The sequence below is a fragment of the Ornithorhynchus anatinus genome, chromosome 15 (assembly GCF_004115215.2).
Source record: "Ornithorhynchus anatinus isolate Pmale09 chromosome 15, mOrnAna1.pri.v4, whole genome shotgun sequence".
NCBI classification, from domain to species: Eukaryota; Metazoa; Chordata; class Mammalia; order Monotremata; family Ornithorhynchidae; genus Ornithorhynchus; species Ornithorhynchus anatinus.
Window position 1 is genome coordinate 2722709 of NC_041742.1, and position 20702 is coordinate 2743410.

Here is a 20702-nt window from a genome sequence, read left to right on the forward strand (position 1 = left end):
GGGAGACCACCCTTTCCCGACCCGCTTGTCTGCTTCGGAAAGATGGACACGAAGTGGGAGATACGTCTACGCCGACCACCCCTCAGACAGACACCCCTTTCTTCTGCCTGACGGGGCAGAGGAGGCCCATCGTAGCCCATTTCTGGAAAGAGCCGCCAATTGAACGAGATGACACAATCGGGTGATTTTTGTGCTTGGATCGGCGGCGTGTCTCCTCCCCACCGGTTGTCCGCCGGGCGACCCCGAGCAAGTCACTTAACTTCCCCGAACCTCGGCTGCCTCGTCGCTTAATACCGTGAGCCCCGAGTGGGACACGGACCGTGTCCAACCTGATAAGCTTGTATCCACCCCAGTGCGCAGTCCAGCGCCCGGCACGTAAACAACGCTCAACGGATGCCGTGAAAAAACGAGACACAGTAAGTTAAACGGCGCCAAGTCGCGTAGGTTAGGCTCACGTCTGTGTCCCTGCACCCTTCTGTGATGAGCAGGGTAAGCAGAGGAAATGACACCTCGGGAAAACCCCTCTGAAAGCAACCGACCGAGAAACCGCGGGTTCCGGTGAGGATCGTTGGGAAGTTCAATCGGTCGATGGCCTTTGTTAACGGACTACTTTATTGAGCGCTATCCGATCCCTCCTCCTCGGGGTCCCTTGCTTCAAGACTCCTCGCTCCCCTAGAGCGGGGATTATTTCCACTTACGCTATTTTATTCTCCCAAGCGTTGAATACGCTACAGTGCAGTAAGAAGGGGCTCAGCAAAGCAAGGGGTGAGCCTGGGGGCTTTGCCCTCCGGGGACCCTCTCTCCCCATCACCAGACGTCCGGGGGGGGTCACACGCTCCACATGCCCAGCAGATCCCCTCCCCGCCAGCAAGAGCCAAAATATGAGCCAACCCAGCACCAACAGGCTTCCAAGCTAAGAACGGCCCCCCGGGCCTTTGATAGACACTCCCAAATCTCAACCCCTCCGTCGATATTTAACGGCTGCCCACATCGCGCCGGGCACCGCAGTGAGCCTGAACGTCGGCAGCATCCGCCCGTCCTCCGGGCATTCCAGTGGCCACCAATGTCCGCCCGAGGGAAAGGGCAGCCCTCACGTGCGGCTACTTGATGGGGGGAGAGGGCCAGGGAGGTGCCGCTGGCCAACACGGCCTCGGAGAAGTCGACCTCGAACATGTAGAGCAGGCTGATTTTGTCGGAGACGGAGAGGAAGACGACGAAGGCGGCGTCGTAGCGGAGGAGGACGCCGACCCTGGGGGATTCGGGTCCGGGCAGGCTCGTCTCGGCATCGGCGGGCCGGGCCGACAGCTTGCCGTCGAACCGCTCGACGCACCGGGACACGGCGTTGCGGCCCGGGCGGCCGCCGGCGCCCCGCCGGTCGGTGCTGCCGTAGCAGATGTCGACGCCGCAGAGATCGTCGGGCCTCGGCTCCACCTCCCAGCGGTGCACGCCGCTCTCACAGCACCGTCGGCCCGGCACCTGGGTGCGGTAGGTGAAGCGCCGGGGGTGGGGGCGGCAGGGCTGGGCCGCGTCCGACAGGACCGCCTCGGGGTGGGCCGCGTTGAAGTCGAAGGTCACTTTGGTGGCATCGGGAAGACGGGGCCCGCGCCGGAGCCCCCAAGTGAGCCGGTCACCCTCCACTGGGGCCGGGAGCGAGGAGGGGGGCAGGGGCTCGGCAGGCCCCAGACCCCCCTCCCGCCGCCGCAAGCGCCTCTCCCTCCTTCCCTCTCTCCCCACCCCGCGGCCCCTCCTCTCCTCTCCGCCTCACCGCCCTCGAGCTACTCACACTCCAGGAGCTCCTGCCGGGATCTGGTCCGCGGTGGCGGCCGCGGGGGAGGCTGCCGCGGATGCGGTCCCGGGAGAGGGGGTGGCCTTGGCAGAGTCGGCGCCCGGAGCACAAAGCGGAGAACGACACGGGGGAGCGACAGCCGCCAACCGGCGGCCTCCCTGCCCTCTGGATTTAAAAATAGGTGTAATGAGTCAGTCATCCGCTCCGGGATCCAGCGGGGTGGGCGCGGTTGGATTATCTCTCCACACTTGTCTGGGCAGCGGCCGTCTCCCCCTCCTACCGTCTGTCGCTCGGTAGCGGTCGGCCTCCCCTACGAGACGGTGGGTTCCTCGAGGTCAGGGATCACGCCTACTAACTCTGCGAGATCTTCCCTGGCACTTAAACCCAGTATTCTGCCCAGAGTAGGCGAGTACGTACTCGGAGCGGGCGATCAACGGTATTTCTTGAGCGCTTACTGTGTTTAGAGCATTGAGCTGAGCGCTTGGGAGAGCACACCGCCACCGATCGGTGGATCGGGCCTCCGGGGACCTTTCTCTCCCAATCACCGGGCCGGGTTCGAGGCTCCCCGGCTGGGTCCCGGACTCCACTTCCCCACTGGTCTGTGGGTGTCTGAGGGTTCAGGGAGCAGGGAGCACTCGCTATGCTGCGGGGAGCTGGGGGGGAGAGAAGAAGAGCGGACCTCATCGACCCTTACCTTTAGTTTCTTTTCATCCTCTCAAAAAAACTTTTTGATTTTTTTTTTCAATCAGATACTTTAAAGCCAAAGCCAGAGAGATAAATTCAGAGTAATCGAAAGCTCCGATACAACTGACGGTTCAAGTCTGAGCACAATAGGGGTTGTGGAGTCAATTTAATTACATTTTCCATTAGGTAAACATTCTTCCTTAATTACCTATCCTCTATCAAATCCAACCCAGACTGAGGGAGGGGAATGGGATGAGACGAGAGGAATAATAATAATAATGGCATTTGTTAAGCGCTTACATAATAATAATAATGATGGCATCTCAATAATAATAATAATGGTATTTGTTAAGCGCTTCCTATGTGCAAAGCACAGTTCTAAGCGTCGGGGAGGATACAAGATGATCAGGTTGTCCCACGTGAGGCTCTCGGTCTTAATCCCCATTTTACAGATGAGGTAACTGAGGCAAAGAGAAAGTTAAGGGACTTGCCCCAAGTCACACAGCTGACAAGCAGCAGAGGAGCCGAGAGCGAAGGAAGGAGGAAAGGAAGTTGAGAAGGGGAGGAGGGTTGAGACACAACGAGGGAGGGAAAAGAGGAGGAGGGGAAGATTCCAAACCCCAAAAGGGGCCCGATGAGAAGAGACACAGCACGGGAGACACCACCTTCCCGTGACCCTCCAACAGCCCCTGCCCCGCTTACTTGAAGGAGGGGGCTTCCTCAAGGGCCGCGGAACTCTGTCGAATACCGGATAGGTTGCGGGCGGTCCCGTGTCAATGGAGAAGCGGGTCAGCGAGGCCCACCCAGGTCCAGGCGGGGAGGGGGAGGGCGGAGACACCGGCCCCCTGACCTCAGTGTGGCCGATACTTTCAAACCCACCAATCCTTCCTCACCAGGGCAGCCACGGACTAAGTGGAAAATGGAAAGATGGGAGCTTCTCCTCCTCCCCACCCGCCACCACCATCCTGTCCCCTGGGAGGGCACCGACCGGCCCAGACCGCTTTCCCACGTCCATCGTCTGGGAACGGCGTGACCGACACATCTCCCCATCACCGTTATTCCTCTACCCGAAACACTTCCACTTCTCTTAATCTTCCCTTTCAGGTCCGGGCCCGTTGAGGGTCCGGTGGGCCAGGACCGGCTCTGGCAACCAGGTGATCTGGGTTCTGGTCTCGCTTCTGCCTGGAGCCGGCTAGCGTGGGGCAAGACCGCACTCGCAACTCACCGTGTGCCGGATGCCTCCTCCTCTCCTTGCTCGCTGCACTCAGTGCCAGGGGGAATCCTTCTAGACTGTGAGCCCGTCGGTGGGTAGGGACTGTATCTGTTGCCGAACTCTACTTTCCAAGCGCTTAGTACAGTGCTCTGCACACAGTAAGCGCTCGATAAATACGACTGAATGAATGAATGAACCCAACATGCAGGGTCCCGGTAGGAGACCCCATCATCAATATCGTCATCATCCTTTCAGGTCTGGTGGATGAAGCCTTGTTCGTCTCTTTCTGGTGCCCTCCCTCCCTGTGCCATCTACTCCTCGGGCATCTATGAACCCCGAAACGTGGACCTCCGGAAAACGCTCCCCGGTGGATTTACCTGAGAAACTTCTCTTCTCATGTAAGTCCTTTATGTTTTGTTTCAGCACCTCTTTCAAGGAGAAGGAGCTGTGGTACAAGGCTTGGATCATCTCCTGATTCAGGTCGATTTCAGGCACGTACACATCCTTGGTGGAAACGTCATGCAGCTTTGCTGCTTTCTGAAACACGGCAGAACCAGGGCTGAGCACAGAGGTCTGAACGCAGTCAGTGCTCGGTACATAGGACCGATCTGGGTAACCATCACCGGTGGGTGGCTCTGAGACGAGGACGGGGCCTCTGAGACTCTCCCTGCCAGGTGAACGGGCTCGGGAGTCCAGGGTTCAGCAGGGAGCAATATTTTAACGTCCAGCCGGGAATCTCGGAGGGGACGGGCCACTCCCGGGAAGCAGAGAGACGCGCGGCACAGCGGGAAATCCTGTCAGAGCAGGGCTCGGGGCCGTCGCTCTCGGCGGACCCCCGTATAAGCTCAGCGAGGGCACTGGGCCCCACCCTGAGGGAGACTGCGTGGGTGAGGGGAAAGAGCGGAGGACTGGGAGGGGGAGACCTGGGTTCTAGTCCCAGCTCGGCCATTGGCCCGCTGTGTGACCTTGGGCAAATCGCTTCACCAGTCTGGGCCTCCATTTCCTCCGATGCAAAATGCTCTTTTCTCCTTCCCTCTCAGACTGGGAAGCCCCGTGTCTCCTCTAAGTATTTTGTCTCTACCCTAGTGCTTGGCATTTATTAAGTGCTTAATGAACAGAACCTTTATCATCACCGTGAGGACTGTCAGCGGCCTCAACCACCTTCGGAATAGAAGTGGGTCGGCGGAGGGGGGTTCGGGGTGGGGAGGGAAGGGAGAAGGGTCGAGGGGGCAGGTGCTGGGACCCACCTCTAAGAAGAACTCAGCAGGTTTTTCCAGTACCAGCTCAATCTGGTCTTTCAGGTTCTGCACTGCCTTCTTTCTTCTGGTGATGGTCTGATGGATGACGTCGAACTTGCCCAGGACTCTCTCTTCTTCTCTGACAGCGTCGTTCTCCACGGCTTCGATGAGGGCTCTCATTTCCGCAAACCCGCTTTTCAGTAAATCCAGCTTCCGGGTGGTCGTTTCCTGAACGGGTCCAAAACACACGTGTTGGGGCAGGGGGAAGGCGGGACTGTGCTAGTAAACCCGGGAAGCCTCCGTCTTGCCTGTCTCCCAAGGTCTCAACGGCCTCCATCCCTCTCCGCCAGTCTGAACCCCTCTCCTAGGGGCACTTTGGGCCGCCCAAAATCCAGCAAGGGAAGAAGAGGCGGAGGAGAGGATGGAAATGGGGAAATGGGAACTAGGGGCAGGGGAACGGGAAGCGGCCTACTCCAGTGAAAAGAATCCAGGCTTGGAGAGTCGGGGCATTTTAGTTTTAATCCCGGCTCTGCCAATTACCTTGCTGTGTGGGACCTTGGGGAAGTCACTTAACTTCCCTAGGCCTCAGTTACCTCATCTGGGTAACGGGGATTCCATACCCATTCTCCCTCCTACTTAAGCCGTGAGCCCCTCGAGGGACAGGGACCGTGTCTGAGCCCATGGTATTATATCTACCCCAGGGGTTTAGTACAATACTTGGCCCAAACGAAGTACTTGAGAAATATCATTACTGTTGTTATTATTACTAGGTTTGAAACCAGGAGCAGGGGAATCGTTATGGCATTTGTTAAGCGCTTACTATGTGCGGAACGCTCTTCTAAGCACTGGGGTGGACACAAGGTAACGGGGTTGTCCCACGCGAGGGAGCGGAGCTCGGAAGCAGGGTCCCGATGTGGCACTGAGGACTGCCCGGGGGTGGGGCTTACCCCCGTGGCCCTCCGCTTCCCTTTGAGGTCTTCTAGAGCCTTGGCAGCCCCAGCTTCTGTTTCAGCTTCGTCTGCAACCCGAGGGGGGAAGCGTGGAGCCGGTTAACTCGGAAAGGGGGGCGGGGGGGGACCACTACAGCCCCGAGAACCGGTTGGCCCGAGGCGAGCTGAGCTGGAGGCGTGAGCGACGGGAGGGGTCAAAGATCGGACACCCAGTTCTGCAATCACACTGCTTTTATGGCAAGGGGGTCCTCCTCCCCAGGCAGGCAGGAGTCCGCTCTGGAGGGACACGGGCCCCGCGTCGGCGGGGGGAGAACATCGAACAGGAGAGGACGCGGGGCGTCGGTCGAGGAGTGACGGCCGCACCGCCTCCTGCCCTTCAGCGGACCGTCCGCCCGGCACGGGACCGCGGTTGGGCGCATCTGCGGCGTCTCATACCGTCAGACAAGAGCGAGCGGCCGGGGGCTAAAAAGCATTCTTCTTGCGGCCTTCGGGACGGGGACACGGACATCTGTATAGAGAAGTGTCGGTTACGGTGGTGTCCCTGAGCCCATTCACTCCCCGGGGATGGTGGTGACCGGGAGGCGTTTTTCCCCCGGCGCCGGGTCCGCCCAGCATGCAGGTTCCGGGAATGCAGCGGGACCCACGGGGAGGTCGGGCCTGCCGCCGGGAGCTGGCTTCCGTTCGGCCCTCCCGGCTAGGCGTCGGCAGGGGAGGACCCCTCCCTCTCCCTCGACCGTGGCCTCTGCCCGCAACGGACTCTGAAATCCCCAAGTTCCGGACTTCGGAGCGGCAGGCAGAAGGTCGCTGCCGTCACCGGAGGCCCCGGCCGCTCCCCCCTTCAAGTTCCCCGGGAGAGGCCGCTTCGGGAAGCGACGTCAGTGACCCGGCAGGAACGGGCCGCTCCGGCCCCACCTGGGGCCTCGGGAGGGCGGTCGGAGTTATTCTCTGGAGAAACCGAGTCCCAAGTCGGATCTCCGATTCCCCCACGGCACTGCCAGCTCCTAGAGGGTGGACACTGGGGCATACTCATTCTGTTGCCCTCTCCCCAAGTCTCAGCACAGTGCTGTGCCCCACGGCGGGGGCTCAGTACTTACTACCGATGGGACTGAAATGACGGCTATGGGTCTGGTCCGGAACCCAGGGGCCAAGATGTCAGGGAATTTCCAAGGGCCCGGAGCAGCTGGGGGAACCCCAAAGGAACTATCCCCCGAAAACCTTCCCTCCCTCTCCCTCCCCTTCTTTCTCCTGCTCTCCCTTTTTCCCCCCCTCCTCTCTGCCCCCATTCCTCCTCCACGCCAATCCGAACAAATCAGCAGCAAAGCAGCGGGGGCTAGTGCATAGAGCGCCGGCCTGGGGGTCAGAAGGAACTGGGTTGTCTCCTCAGTGACCTTGGGCGAGTCATTTGACTTCCCGTGCCTCAGTTCCCTCATCTGCAAAACGGGGGCTAAGACTGGGAGCCTCATGTGGGACAGAGATCGTGTCCAACCCCATTACCGTGAATCTACCTCCGCGCTTAGGATAGTGCCTGACACACAGTAAGCGCTTAACAAGTGTCCTTTATAAAAAAAAGTCTGCTGGTGCAGAAAGCCCACCCGCTCCGGGAGGCCTTCCCAGTTTGATTTTCTTCTCCCCTGCCCCATACCAGCTCCACGCTCGTGGACACCACCACACTGTACCGGTTCTGTCCATATAGACAGAAGCATGTACGCTAAGCCCTTATTCGCCCATCCAACTTTCCCTTCGCATTATAACTAGTCTCTATATCCTCCTTTCTAAATACTTTTCTCCCCCACTAGGCTGTAACCTCCTTGAGGGAAGGGATCACGCTTCCCAGCTCTACTGCGCTCTCCCGGAGACACGGTACGGTGCTCCGCACACGGAAGCCGCTCGGTAAGGGCTCTCTGAGGGAGACGAGGCGGGTGGGCGAGGACGGCAAATCCTCAGCTCGTCGGCTGCCGTCGCGTCGGCTAACCGTGGAACTTTTCCAAGCGCTCAGCGCGGTTCTCCGCCCGGAGTCGGGCGCTCGATACGTACTATCGGTTGATGAGAACGAGCCCGGGAAACTGGAAATAGGCAAAGCGAGGAGGCGGTGGTCGAAAGCAGCAGTGTGGCCTAATGGTTAGAGCAGACCTCCAAGTCAGAAGTCTGTGGGTTCTGATCCCAGCCCCGCCACTTGCCTGCCGTGTGACCCTGGGCCATTCACTTCACCGGGCCTTAGTTCCCTCAGCTCTAAAATGGGGATCAAGACCGTGAGCCCCAAGTGCGACACGACCGTGTCCGACCCGATCGGCCCGGAGCTACCGCTGCGCTCGGAACGGTGCCTGGCACGTCGTCGGCGCTTTACTACCGTTTTAGGATAAAGCAGCACCCAACTGGCAGGCAGAAACCGGGGTTTTGGAAAGAGACGCCACCTCTGCAGGTCGCTCGTCTGGGGATGCTCACCTGCTCGGGGGGGGGGGGGGGGGGGGGCGCTCGGCCGGGCTCCCGCCCGAGAGGAGATCTGACTTCTCCCTCCCGGTTGGGCCTGGGGCCTCTCCGCCCGCCCACCGGCCACCGGGAAAAGCGAGGCCGGACATCCCGCCCCCAGCCAGTCCATCTGGAGACAAAGCAATACGCAGACTTGGCTCGTAGTGTGCAAAATATCCTACATTTAATGGAATTCACGCTCAGCCTTTCAAACGAGTCCATCTGCCAGCCGGCGAGTCACCGGGTCGGTTAACACGCGCCCGTCCCCCGCGGGGGCCGGGCTCCGGATTCGAAGATCCCCACTGATTGTCAGAGTCCCTTAGACAGTACGAGAAATAAAACCTACGACCCGGCGCGCCTGCCAACCGTTCCAGCGGTGACGACCGGTCTCCCGGGCCCGGGCCCGCGGGAAGCTTCCGTTTCTGGAATGATCAGCCACGATACAATGGAGCAACGCCCATCCATTGCATTCTTAAAATCAAGTGTTGAGGTAGACAGTCTCTCCCTATACTTAAAAACAACGAACGTACAAAAATGCTGAATGGGGAGGGGCGAGTGCGCGCGCGTCTCTCTGGAGGAGATTCACGGCAGTCGTGACGACCTTCGGCACAAAGCTCATAAAACAGTACATTCATCGGCTATTTACAGGTCTCCGTCGACGCGGAACCCACGAAGTCACGATAAATTAAGTCTGAGCGGGATCCGTGCTCGTCGGGCCGCTCGGGGTCGGTTCTATGATCAGCCTCGGCTCGAGAATGCCTTCCCAGCGCTTGGTTATCTGGCGGGGGCGGGCGGGAAAGAAATGGATTTTAGTGAGGAGCAAATTGGCAACTAGGCATCACGTTTTCACTTCAGATTTAAATACACAAAGCTCCAGAAATTTAGGACGGGTCCCGGCACTGCCTCATCGGGGAGCAACTCTTTCGATTCTGAACAGCCGTTCTCACGGACTAGTGTCTCCTCTCACTAAAACATACCTTGCTTTTCACTCATTCATTCGACCGTATTTACTGAGCGCTTACCGCGTGCAGAGCAGTGTACTAAGCACTCACAGTCTAGAAGGGGGGAGACAGACATCAAAACAAGTCAACAGGCATCAGGAGCATCAATATAAATAAACAGAATTAGAGACGTACACACACACATCAGAACAAGTAAAACGGACATTAACATAAACAGAATTATAGATACGTACACATATGCACAAGTGCTGTGGGGAGGAGGGGAAGGGCAAAGGGAGCAAGTCGGGGTGATAGGGAGGGGAGGGGGAGCTGAGGAAAAGAGGGACTTAGTCTGGGAAGGCCTCCTGGAGGAGATGAGCCTTCAGTAGGGCTTTGAGGGGGTGGGGGGAAGAGTGTGATTGTTTGGCAGATTTGAGGAAGGTGGGCGTGGTCGGAGGTGGCCAGGGATCGACGGCGGGACGGGCCAGAACGAGGCCCAGTGAGAAGGTTAGCGGCACCGGAGGAGCGGAGTGTGCGGGCTGGGATGGAGGAGAGAAGGGAGATGAGGTAGGAGGAGGCCAGGGGTTGGACGGTTTTGAAGCCAATAGTGAAGATTTTTTGCTTCATACAGAGGGCGACTGGCAACCACTGGAGATTTTTGAGGGCGGGGGTGACCCCTTCTCCACCCCACTGAACCTGCCCCTTCATCTTGCACGGTCCACCCTCCCCCCAAGACCGAACCACGGGCCTCCCCATCTTCTAGGCCATCTCAATCGCCGCTTCCGTCAGTTGACACTCCTCAGCCCATCGTCCCCTCCTTCGTCAAAACATCCCATCGGCCGGCCTTAACACTTAGCCCCTCTGGGGTTCGCTTCCTTCCTCCATGTTTACTGACTGGAGCACTGTCTTTACCCGACGTAAGCCTGTCTTTTCCGTAAAGACTCTAAGCTCCCAAAGGGCAGAGACTGATTTCCTTCTGCTTCCGCTACTGTAAATACATACCCCTGCCTCTTCCCATAGACCGAAAGCTCCCAGATGTCTGCTTCAGGTACACTCTCTCACAAATTCAGTACAACGCTCGGCACACGGTAAGTAGACTGTAAGCTCTCTGAGAGCAGGAATCAAGCCTTCTACCGTTCCTTCCCAAGTGCTTAGTTCAGGCTCTGAACACAGTAAGCGCTCAAGCCTTACCACCCGTCAACCGATCCTCAGATCCAGGCAGAGGCTGGGGTGCACCCGGGTGCTTGCAGAGAGCTGCCGATGCCTGGGATTCAGAGACTCTCATGAAACTCGTGCAAAGTGTGTATGAAAAAGTGAAAACCCAAAACCCAACGCACACACACACCAAAAAAACCCGCCTCCCCCACCCCCCAAAATCCAAGGAGCCAAAAATGCTTTAAAATAAGAATATGGGACCAATGGTTTAAACATAGGGAAGCAGAGAGGCCTGGAGGACAGCGCACGGGCCCGGGAGTCAGAAGGACCTGGGCTCTAGTCCCAGCTCTACCACTTGTCCACTGTGTGACCATGGGCAGGTCGCTTCACTGTCCTGTGCCTCCGTTCCCTCATCTGTAAAAATGGGGATTATGACTGAGCCCCATGTGGGACAGGACTGTGTCCACCTTGATTAGCCTGTATCTACCCCCGTTTTTACAACAGTACCTGGTATATAGTAAGCGCTTAACACATACCATAAAAGAAAATACAAAAAAATTCTAGAGGGGAAAAAAAAAGCTATGCCCTTCACTTTTAAATTATTCAAAATTCTGTGCCTGGCCTGATTTTCCCTCTGTCTACCTCAGCATTTTATTCAGTAGTATTTATCGAGCGCTTACTATGTGCAGAGCGCTGCAGAGCATCTGGCACAGTGCTCGGCACCTAGACATCCCTAACCAACTCCACAGTTATTAGAGAGCACCAGCTATATGTTCTAAAGCGCATGGACCTAGAGACCTGACGCTCGGCAGGGACATTCTTTTCTCCGTGGCCAAGAGCTGAGTTAGAGAATTCCGGCCATTCCCCAGCCAGACTAAGCCACGGCACCGGGCGTCCGGCAGCGCCACGGAGAAGGACGTACCATTTTGTCCTGGGACACGGCATATTCCACCACCTCGGTTCCATTTTCGTTCTGGTAAACCAGATCAAACTTCCCGGGCTCCTTTGCCGCTAAAACCAGGAAGAAAAACGGGTCTCATTTCCAGGGGGTCGAAGTCGCCCCGTCCCCTCCACCCCCACAGCGGACTCGTCGCCTCCCCCGTCCGGCGCCGCAACCGTCGAGGGAGAAGGATTAATCCGGCTGGCCGGGTGGTGACGGGGAAGCCGGCCAGGTCCCCGGGACCTCCAAGCCCGTGCGGGCGGCCCTCAGCGAGGGCAAACCCAGAGCCGCCACTCACCCGGCGACGACGACAGGATCTCGATGTCGAGCTCGCTGGAATCGGGGTTGTAGCTTATTATTCTTCCCTCCTTCCAAAAACAGAAACCGCCCGCCCAGTCACTGCCCGGTCCAGCCCGTGAATGCAATAGCACAACTGTTCCTACGTGACCCAAGTTGCGCAAGGTGAGGTCAGTCGCACCCCGGAGCCACCGGCAGCCCCAGACCCTGGACGAGGCCTGCTCCGCACTGGAGCCAGAGCCTGGGGCTCAGTCCCATCCTCTCCCATGGCCTCAAATTGATCTTCTATCTCACCGGAGGGGGGAAGGCTCTCGGGACTTTGCAAAATCCAGGTTCTTTCCAAAATAAAATAACCCCACCACACCCCTGTAGCACTCCCTAAGGCCAGGAACCAGGTCTGGTTACTATAGAACCCATCCGAATACCTGGCACAGAGTACTGCGCATAGCAGGCGGGTGTAAATGCTGCGTTGATAAGGATAATTCTCCATCGGCCATTTACACTGAATTCCCAATTTAAACTATTGAGGAGAAAACTGGCTAACTTGGATTTTTTTCCCTGTAACCCCTGTAAGGAAAAATTAGGTGAAACATTGTTCTTTTCCTTTTGAAGAGCTCATCCTAGGCTGTCAACCCCTTGAGGGCAGAAATGGTATCAATCCCCTGTATTGTACTCTCCCAGGTGCTCAGTACAGTGCTCTGCACAAAGTAAGCCCTCAGGGGAGAAAAAACAAAACCCCAAAACCCACTCGCTAATCTTCAAAAGTCAATTTTTTTGACAGGATGCTTTCACTGACAGCTACTTTACTCTGCGTTTGTGTTTTCCGCTTGATCCAGTGGCCAGCAATGGCAACCCGAGAGATCGGCCGGTGGGGGGTGGGGGGGCACGAACGCAGTGTGAGGAGGAAAGCCAAGCACGGGTCCGTCCAGAGCCCAGATACTCTCTCTCAAACATACCTTGAAATTGGAGACCGCAGGAGTGTAGTTGTCTGTCAGTTCTAAAACCTACCAAGGGACAAGAGGACAAAAGCGTTTTAGGGAGGGAAAGGAACATCCTCCGCTGAGCACAACCGGAGAGGAAACAGACGGATGTGGGGAGCTGTCGAGGGGCCTGGGAAAGATGGAGCTGTCCTAAAACCCCGGGGCGCGTTTGTTCGCGTCACGCAGCTCACCCGTCCTCAAACAGAAAGGTCCAGCGTCGGAAGGGGCGGGCCCAAATGGTCTCCCTCAGAGGGCACTCCGGGGCCCAGAGAGGGGAGAAGGGGATGGGGCTACTTTGGGAAATGTTCCAAGCACTACGTTCCCTCCTCGTCCCCTGCCTTCCTGCTGGAGAACTGAGGGGAAATCCCGGCAGCTGCCCCCACAGAGCCCCAACACGGCCCCGGGATCTCCAGCGGCCCTGGAAGCTCGGGGTCCCGCCCGGCCGGGCGCCAGCCTCCCCGTACGCTGCACCCGCTGGTGGCCCAAACCGGAGCCTGGACCCCGTGGGTCTGGGCTGCTGGCGTCGGCCCCGACCGCGGGCGGTGCCCGGGACGGCTGCAACCTGCACGGGAAAAGGGTGTTCGACACAAACGATTTGTCCGCGGAGCGGTCTGAGGCGCCGCCCTTACCTTAAAGGCGATCCTGGACCCGACCTGCGGAGGAACGGAGCCCAGCAGGGGCAGGACGCTGTAGTCCCGCGGGGGAGCCTCCACGGCGTTCTGCTGGGCGACAAGGAAAACCTCACTGGCCCCAAATCCCGGCCGTGACCGGACCCAGAACCGACAAGGTCTCCGCAGTACTCTCCCCACTTCGCAGAGGGAAACCGTGGCTGTCGGACGCAGTGTGCCCTAATGGAATGATGATCTGGGGGGAGGGGCCCAGAGCCAGGAGCTCCCGGATCTAATCCCGGCTCTGTCACCGGCCTGCTGAGTGGCCCGGAGAAAGTCACTGAACCTCTCTGGGCCTCAATTTCCTCACCTGTAAAATGGGGACAAAATACCATTTTTCCCTCTCCCTCTCAGACCGTGAAGCCCTGTGTGGGTCAGGGACCGTGCCTCACCAGGTCTGCCTCGTAGTAAGTGCTTAACGAATACCGTCATCTCCTGATTACGTGGTATCGACCCAAGCGTGTAGGGCAGCGCTTGGCATACGGCAAATAATAAATACCACAGTAAGAGAAAAGCCGTCACCTGACTTCACACCACACCAGATCTGTCCCGTTAACGTAAAACTCTGATCCAACACGCCGGAAGGGCTTTGGCATTCCTCGCTGACTGCCCCGTCCCAGACTCCCGCGGCCCGGCGGCTCTCAACTCCAACACCCTAAGGGGCAGGCGGGCCGGACCGGCAATGGCTAGCGGGGCCGAGCGGCTGTCCTGCAGCAGGACCGTGGGTCACGGCTTGGATTGAGGGCCCTCACGAGTGCTCAGTGCCGCGCCCTGCATACAGCAGATGCCCAATGTGAAGAAGAGCCTGAATCTTATGCCACTCCCCCATCCTGCAGACAGCTGACCGGCGATCCTCCCTACCGAACGGCCTCAACGCCATCCACCCAGGCCCGGGCCCATCCGAGGCCTGGCTTGGGGGCGGGGGGAGGGAGGAGAGGGAGGGAAGCTGTGACTTTACCGGATAAAGCGGCACCCCGTCTACAGCTCGGTTTGTCAACCGGGCCCCAGGTGTCAACCCCCAAGGCCGGGCTCGGCCTGAAGGATGCCCGGCAAAGGGCCCCGGACCCCACCCGCGACCACCGAGGACAGAGCCCCGGAGAAGAAGCGACGAGGGCGACGCTTTTCCGTCCGAGAGACGGGCCAGAGGGAGACCAGCCGACCCACCTGGATCACAACGGAGGTGTTGGCCGCCACCTCGGTCAGCTGTTGCCGTTTCTGCGACTCGGCGCCGCCGCAGCCGGGAAAGCCCCGGTAGCCCTCCCCCCGGCCCCGGCCTCGGCTCATCCCGCGAAACCCCCGGTCCCGGGCCCCTCTCCAAGGGAAGAAGTCCTCCCCCCTCACTCGACCCCGGCCCAGACCGCCGAGGCCGGGGGCCGGGCCGGGAGGCCGCCTCGCGCAGTAGCCCACCCCGAGGGGATCCGGTCCGCCGGCCAAGCGGGCGCTCTCGAGGGGCGCCGGACCGCGCCGGTCCGCGTCGGGCGAGGGGCCCGCCTCCCCGGGGGGGCCCGGAGAGATGACGGCGCCGGCCGGGGCCGCTTGGGGGTTCTTCCGCTTCGGCCCTTCCGAGCCCGAGTCGGAGGCTCCGGGTCCTAGGGCCTGGGCGGATCTGCCGCCGCCGGCTCTCTCCGGCCCGGGACCCGTCCCGGGAGGCTGGGCCCGCCCACGCTTTGGGGTCGGGGCGGCGGGCCGCTCCAGGCCCTTCAGGCCCTCGGGGTCGCCCTCGTCGGACGACGAGCCGGAGGAACCCGAACCCGACGAGGAGCCGGAGGAATCCGACCCCGAGGAGGAGTCGGGAGAGGGTTTGGCGGGGCAGGGTTTCCCCTGCTTCCTCTTAGCCACGGCGGGGGGGTGTCCTTTCGGGAGCCCGCTGCCCCCGCCGGGGAGAGGCACCGTCTTCTTCCGACGTTTGCCTTTGCCCTCTGCCTCCTTCTCCTTTCCCGATTTCCTCTTGTTCCGTTCACTGCCTCCGGCTCTGCCCTCATCTCCCGCAATGCCATTCTGTCCACTCCTCTCCCTCCTCTCTTTCTGTCTGGGTTTCTTCTTTGGGCCCGGGTCGTCCACCTCAGGGGAGCCGGGGCAGCCGCCTTGGCCCTTCAAGCGCTTCGCTCGGTTCTGGTCTTCGGCGCTCTCTTCCGACTCCTCTTCCTCCAACCTGGACCGGTGCCGTTTCTTCGTCTTTCGGGACGGATGCCGGTAACCGTTGCTGACGGCCAGGGAACCCTCGGCGACTTCCACTTCTTCCAGTTTAACTCTGTCAAAGGGACGGAGAGAATGGGCGCATCAGTGACATACGCGTGGGAATTGCCGCCTACCTCTCTTGCCTCCTCTTTTAAAGGCAGGTACCTACCCCTTCCCGGGAAGCAGCGCGGCTTAGTGGAAAGAGCACGGGCTCGGGGTCAGAGGACGTGGGTTCTAATCCCGGCTCCGCCACTGTGTGCTGTGTGACCTCGGGCAAGCCGCTTAACTTCTCTGGGCCTCAGTTCCCCCATCTGTAAAATGGGGATTAAAACTGTGAACCCCACGTGGGACAACCTGATGACCTCGCATCTACCCCAGCGTTTAGAACAGTGCTCGGCACAGAGTAAGCGCTTAACAAACACCATAGTCATTCTAACAAACACCATAGTTATTCTTATTATCACAGAACCGCATGTGGGGGATGAAATCAGGCTCCCCCTCGGATTCTATCGAGACACGGTGGGGGTGGCGAGAAGCAGGGTAACTCGGTGGATAGAGCACACACCTAAAAGTCAGAAGAACCGGGGTCTGATCCCAGCTCCTCCACCTGTCCGCAGAGTAATCTTGGGCGAATCACCTAACTTCTCTGTGCTTCAATCAATCAGTGGTATTTACCGACCGCTTACGGTACGCAGGGCACTGTACTAAGCGTTTGGGAGAGGATAACCCAACAGAGTCGGGAGACACGTTCCCTGCCCACAGAAAGTTTACAGTCTTTCATGGGGGGAGACATGCCAACACACGGAAACCTCCCAAACACACAGCCAGATACAACACCCAGCTGTTGCCGCACACTCACACAAACACTACCATCCACCCAGATGCCCGCTTCACACGAATGAGGAAGGCAGAAGGGGCGAGGCAGAGAGTCGGGGCCAGGGAGGAGAAGTTGGAGGAGAGGAGCGGGCAGGGGAGGAGAAGAGCCCTCGAGGGAGGGTGAGAGCAAGACGCTTCTCCTCCTACTCTTTATCATCCCCATCTTCATCACCGGTAACGTTCACTGAGAGCCGACTGTGTCCGGAGTAGCGTATTATGCACTTGGGAACAGCGAGATTCGATTTTCAGTCCCTCTAGGATTGTGCCCCTCACGTGGGATAGGGACCGTGTCCCATCTGATTCTCCTGGACCCACCCCACTGCCGGGCACATAGTGAGCGCTTCCACGAATACCACGGGGATCGTCAGTCAGAAAGAGTCAAAAGGTGCCTCCAGGAGCTGAGGATTCTGCGGAATCCCGCTCAATCCCGCTCCCAAGAGACGATGAGGAAGGGAGAGAGCCCAGCCCGCTTTCCTCCCCATCCAGCTGGGCTCTGCGGCTCACCGGGCTATTCCGTACTATTAACCGTCAAAGGACCTGTGTGTTTTCGAACTGATTGAGCAGATACGCCAACCTGTGTTTTGAGCCGAAGACACGCATGAACACGTTACTCAAACCAGTTTGACAATATCACGGCTTGCGTTCGCAGAGGAAAGGAAGATTTTCCTCGGACTGATATTCGGTGACGGATTCGAGCCCTCAGTTATCTCATCTGTAAACTGGGGATTAAGACTGTGAGCCCCATGGGGGAAACAGACTGCGTCCAACCTGAGTAACTGAACTCCATACAGTGCCTGGCACATAGTAGGAACTTAACAAATACCATTAAAAAAAGTGTGTGGTTTTTTTGGTTTCTTTTGGGGAGGGGGCTGGCTGGGACTGGGAGAGAGGAGATTCCCCCAACCTGCTTAGTGACCTTGGACAAGTCACTTCACCTCTCTGTGCTTCCAATTCCCTCACCTGTAAAATGAAGAATACCTACTCTTCCTCCCTCTTAGACTCTGAGGCCCTAAGAGGGGCAGCAGGAACCTTGTCCAATTTGATTACCTGCAAGTGACACGGGGTTTAGCACAATGCTCAGAACATAGTAAAAATCTATTAAACACCACCATTATCAAGACCTCGCTTTATGCAACCTTTTCCACTTCATGCTGAGGAAAGGTAGAAGGGTATGGGCTTCGGGCCACAGGGAGCTCACACTCTGAAAGAGGGATGGAAGGGAAAATAAACAGCCAGACCATATAAAGAAATAACCAACTAAGCAAAAAGCATCTCATTGTCCCTTCCTCTGAAGTGCTCCCTTTCTCTTTTTTTATGGCATTTGTTAAGCGCTTCCTACGTGCCAGGCACTGTTCTAGGTGCCAGGGTGGATACCAGGTAACCGGGTTGGCCACAGTCCCTGTCCCCTATGGGGCACACAGCCTTAATCTCCATTTCGCAGACGAGGTGACTGAGGCGCAGAGAAGGGGACTTGCCCGAGGTCACGCTGCGGAGAAGGATGGATGGGAACCCAGGTCCTCCTGACTCCCGGACCTGTGCTTTAATCCACGAGACCACGCTGCTTCTCTGTATGGCGCGAACCATCTCTAATGGTGAGCCCTCCCCGCTCTGTGTCCATCTCTGGCCTCCTGGAAGCAGGGTAGGGTAGACAGCCTACTCCTCACCCCCCCGTTTGGGGCTGCTGGTGACTCAGGGGTCGCTTGGTGCTGTTTAGTCCTGGCGGGTGGAGCCGGAGGGAGATCCTGCCAAGCCCCACTGGGGTCTGACGCTACTGCCTGGGCTGGCCTGGCTGCAAACGACGCCCCGTGCCCTGCGGGCTCAAGATCACCTGGGCCTATTGGCTTTAAATCCGTCCATCACCTTGCCCCTCTTCCCTCACCTCCCTTCTCTTCTCCATCCCAGCCCGCACACGCTGGCCCCTCCGGTGCCGCTAACCTGCACACTGGGCCTCCATCTCGCCTGTCTCACCGCCCACCCCTGGACCACGTCCTCCCTCCTCAAATCCGCCCCTCTTTCCCCGCTCCCAGTGCTCTGCACACAGCAAGCGCTCAGAGTATGACTGAACGAATGAATGAGCAAGCGCTCACTGAGGATGAATGAATGAATGCAGGGCAGCTGTCGGTCTCCTCCGAGGTGTCGTCGCCCTTCTAGGGACCGGGCCACAATAATAATAATAAATAGATAATTATGGTATTTCTTAAGCGCTTTCTATGTGGGAATAAAGACTGAGCCCTATGTGGGACAACATGATTACCTTGTACCTACCCCAGCGCTTAGAACAGTGCTCGGTCCACAGTAATAATAATAATAATGTTGGTGTTTGTTAAGCGCTTACTATGCGCAGAGCACTGTTCTAAGCGCTAGGGTCGATACAGGGTAATCAGGTTGTGCCATGGGGGGCTCACAGTCTTAACCCCCATTTTACAGATGAGGTAAATGAGGCACAGAGAGGTGAAGTGACTTGCCCACAGTCACACAGCTGACAAGTGGCGGAGCCGGGATTCGAACCCATGACCTCTGACTCCCAAGCCCGGGCTCTTTCCACGGAGCCACACGCTGCTTCTCTACGCGCTTAACAAAGACCAACATTATTATTATTATTATTTTCTGAGCCTCAGGGACCTCATCTGTAAAAACGGGGATGACAAAATGTGAGCCGCGCGTGGGGGCCGTCTGACGACCCTGGATCTCCCCCAGCGCTTAGCAGAGTGCTCGGCCGATCGCAAGCGCTCAACAAAGACCATCATCATTAGAGAAGCAGCGGGCCTCAGTGGAAAGAGCCCGGGCTTGCGAGTCGGAGGTCGTGGGTTCGAATCCCAGCTCCGCCACTCGTCAGCTGTGTGACTGTGGGCAAGTCACTTCACTTCTCTGGGTCTCAGTGACCTCATCTGTAAAATGGGGATTAAAGCTGTGAGCCTCACGTGGTACAACGTGATCACCCTGTATCTCCCCCAGCGCTTAGAACAGTGCTCTGCCCAGAGTAGGCGCTTAACAAATGCCACCATTTAGCGTGGCTCGGTGGAAAGAGCCCGGGCGAGGTCATGGGTTCGAATCCCAGCTCTGCCCCTTGTCAGCTGGGGGACTGTGGGCGAGTCACTTCACTTCTCTGTGCCTCAGTGACCTCATCTGTAAAATGGGGATTAAAACTGTGAGCCCCACGTGGCACAACGTGATCACCCTGTATCTCCCCCAGCGCTTAGAACAGTGCTCTGCCCAGAGTAGGCGCTTAACAAATGGCACTATTCAGCGTGGCTCGGTGGGAAGAGCCCGGGCTTGGGAGTCAGAGGTCATGGGTTCGAATCCCAGCTCTGCCCCTTGTCAGCTGGGGGACTGTGGGCGAGTCACTTCACTTCTCTGGGCCTCAGTGACCTCATCTGTAAGATGGGGTTTAACTGTGCGCCTCACGTGGGACGACCTGATGACCCTGGATCTCCCCCAGCGCTTAGAACAGTGCTCTGCACATAGGAAGCGCTTAACAAATACCAACATTTATTAAGCGTGGGACGGGCATGGGGGAGAGGCGCATGCGCAAAGGAGGGCGCGCGGGGGGGGGCAGGTTTCGAAGTGCGCATGCGCACGCTCTCGCCATTCCCCCCTCCCCCGCGCGCGTCCCCGCGCACCTGAGGCAGTCGTTGTCGCGCACCAGGCGCGCGCTCTCGGCCGGCGGCAGGAGCCCCCCGTCCAGGTAGAGGCCGAGGGCGGCCCCGGCGCTGAAGCCGAAGCGATGGCGGATGAGGCTGGCCAGGTCGGTGACCACCCGGCACTGGCCCAGGTCGGCCAGCAGCCAGGAGACGGAGCAGCGCGGGGCCGCCGGCGGGGGGTAGTCGAAGAGGAGGCGCAGCCTCACCGTCTCGCCTCCGCCGCCGGCAGCCATCTTCTTCCTCGAGCCGGAGGACACCGAGACGCCGCGCTAGAGGGGCCCGCGCCTCCGGCCGGAAGTCCGCCCCCCACGCGGCGCCCCCTGCCGGGCGCCCGGGGAACTCGCGGGCGCCCACGTGGTGCATTCATTCATTCAATAGTATTTATGGGTATTCGTTCATTCATTCATAATTGGAGCGCTTACTATTCATTCATTCAATAATAATGTTCATGTTACCCTGTTAGATACAGGATCATCAGATTGTCCCACGTGAGGCGCACAGTTAATCCCCATTTTACAGATGAGGTCACCGAGGCCCAGAGAAGTGAAGTGACTCGCCCACAGTCCCACAGCTGACAAGTGGCAGAGCTGGGATTCGAACCCATGACCTCTGACTCCGAAGCCCGGGCTCTTTCCACTGAGCCACGCTGCTTCTCAAATGTTGGTATTTGTTAAGCGCTTACTATGTGC

The 20702-nt window shown here is 58.4% G+C and overlaps 2 protein-coding genes across 2 annotated transcripts; both read right to left on the bottom strand.

Annotated features, from left to right (window-relative positions):
• Positions 1–593: 593 nt before the first annotated feature.
• Positions 594–6379, bottom strand: TRIM25 (tripartite motif containing 25). Its single transcript, XM_039914257.1, has 6 exons — positions 6307–6379; positions 5869–5939; positions 4931–5200; positions 3933–4220; positions 1784–1951; positions 594–1701 (listed from the first exon to the last, which is right to left on the bottom strand). The coding sequence occupies exons 1-6, from the start codon at positions 6377–6379 to the stop codon at positions 829–831; spliced, it is 1743 nt and encodes a 580-aa protein (XP_039770191.1). The 3' UTR covers positions 594–828.
• A 2120-nt stretch (positions 6380–8499) lies between these two features.
• On the bottom strand, positions 8500–20279 carry COIL (coilin). The gene is made up of 7 exons (XM_029080042.2): positions 19993–20279; positions 14483–15569; positions 13280–13369; positions 12627–12674; positions 11672–11741; positions 11356–11444; positions 8500–9115 (listed from the first exon to the last, which is right to left on the bottom strand). The coding sequence occupies exons 1-7, from the start codon at positions 20244–20246 to the stop codon at positions 9023–9025; spliced, it is 1731 nt and encodes a 576-aa protein (XP_028935875.1). The 5' UTR covers positions 20247–20279; the 3' UTR covers positions 8500–9022.
• Between the last annotated feature and the right edge of the window lie 423 nt (positions 20280–20702).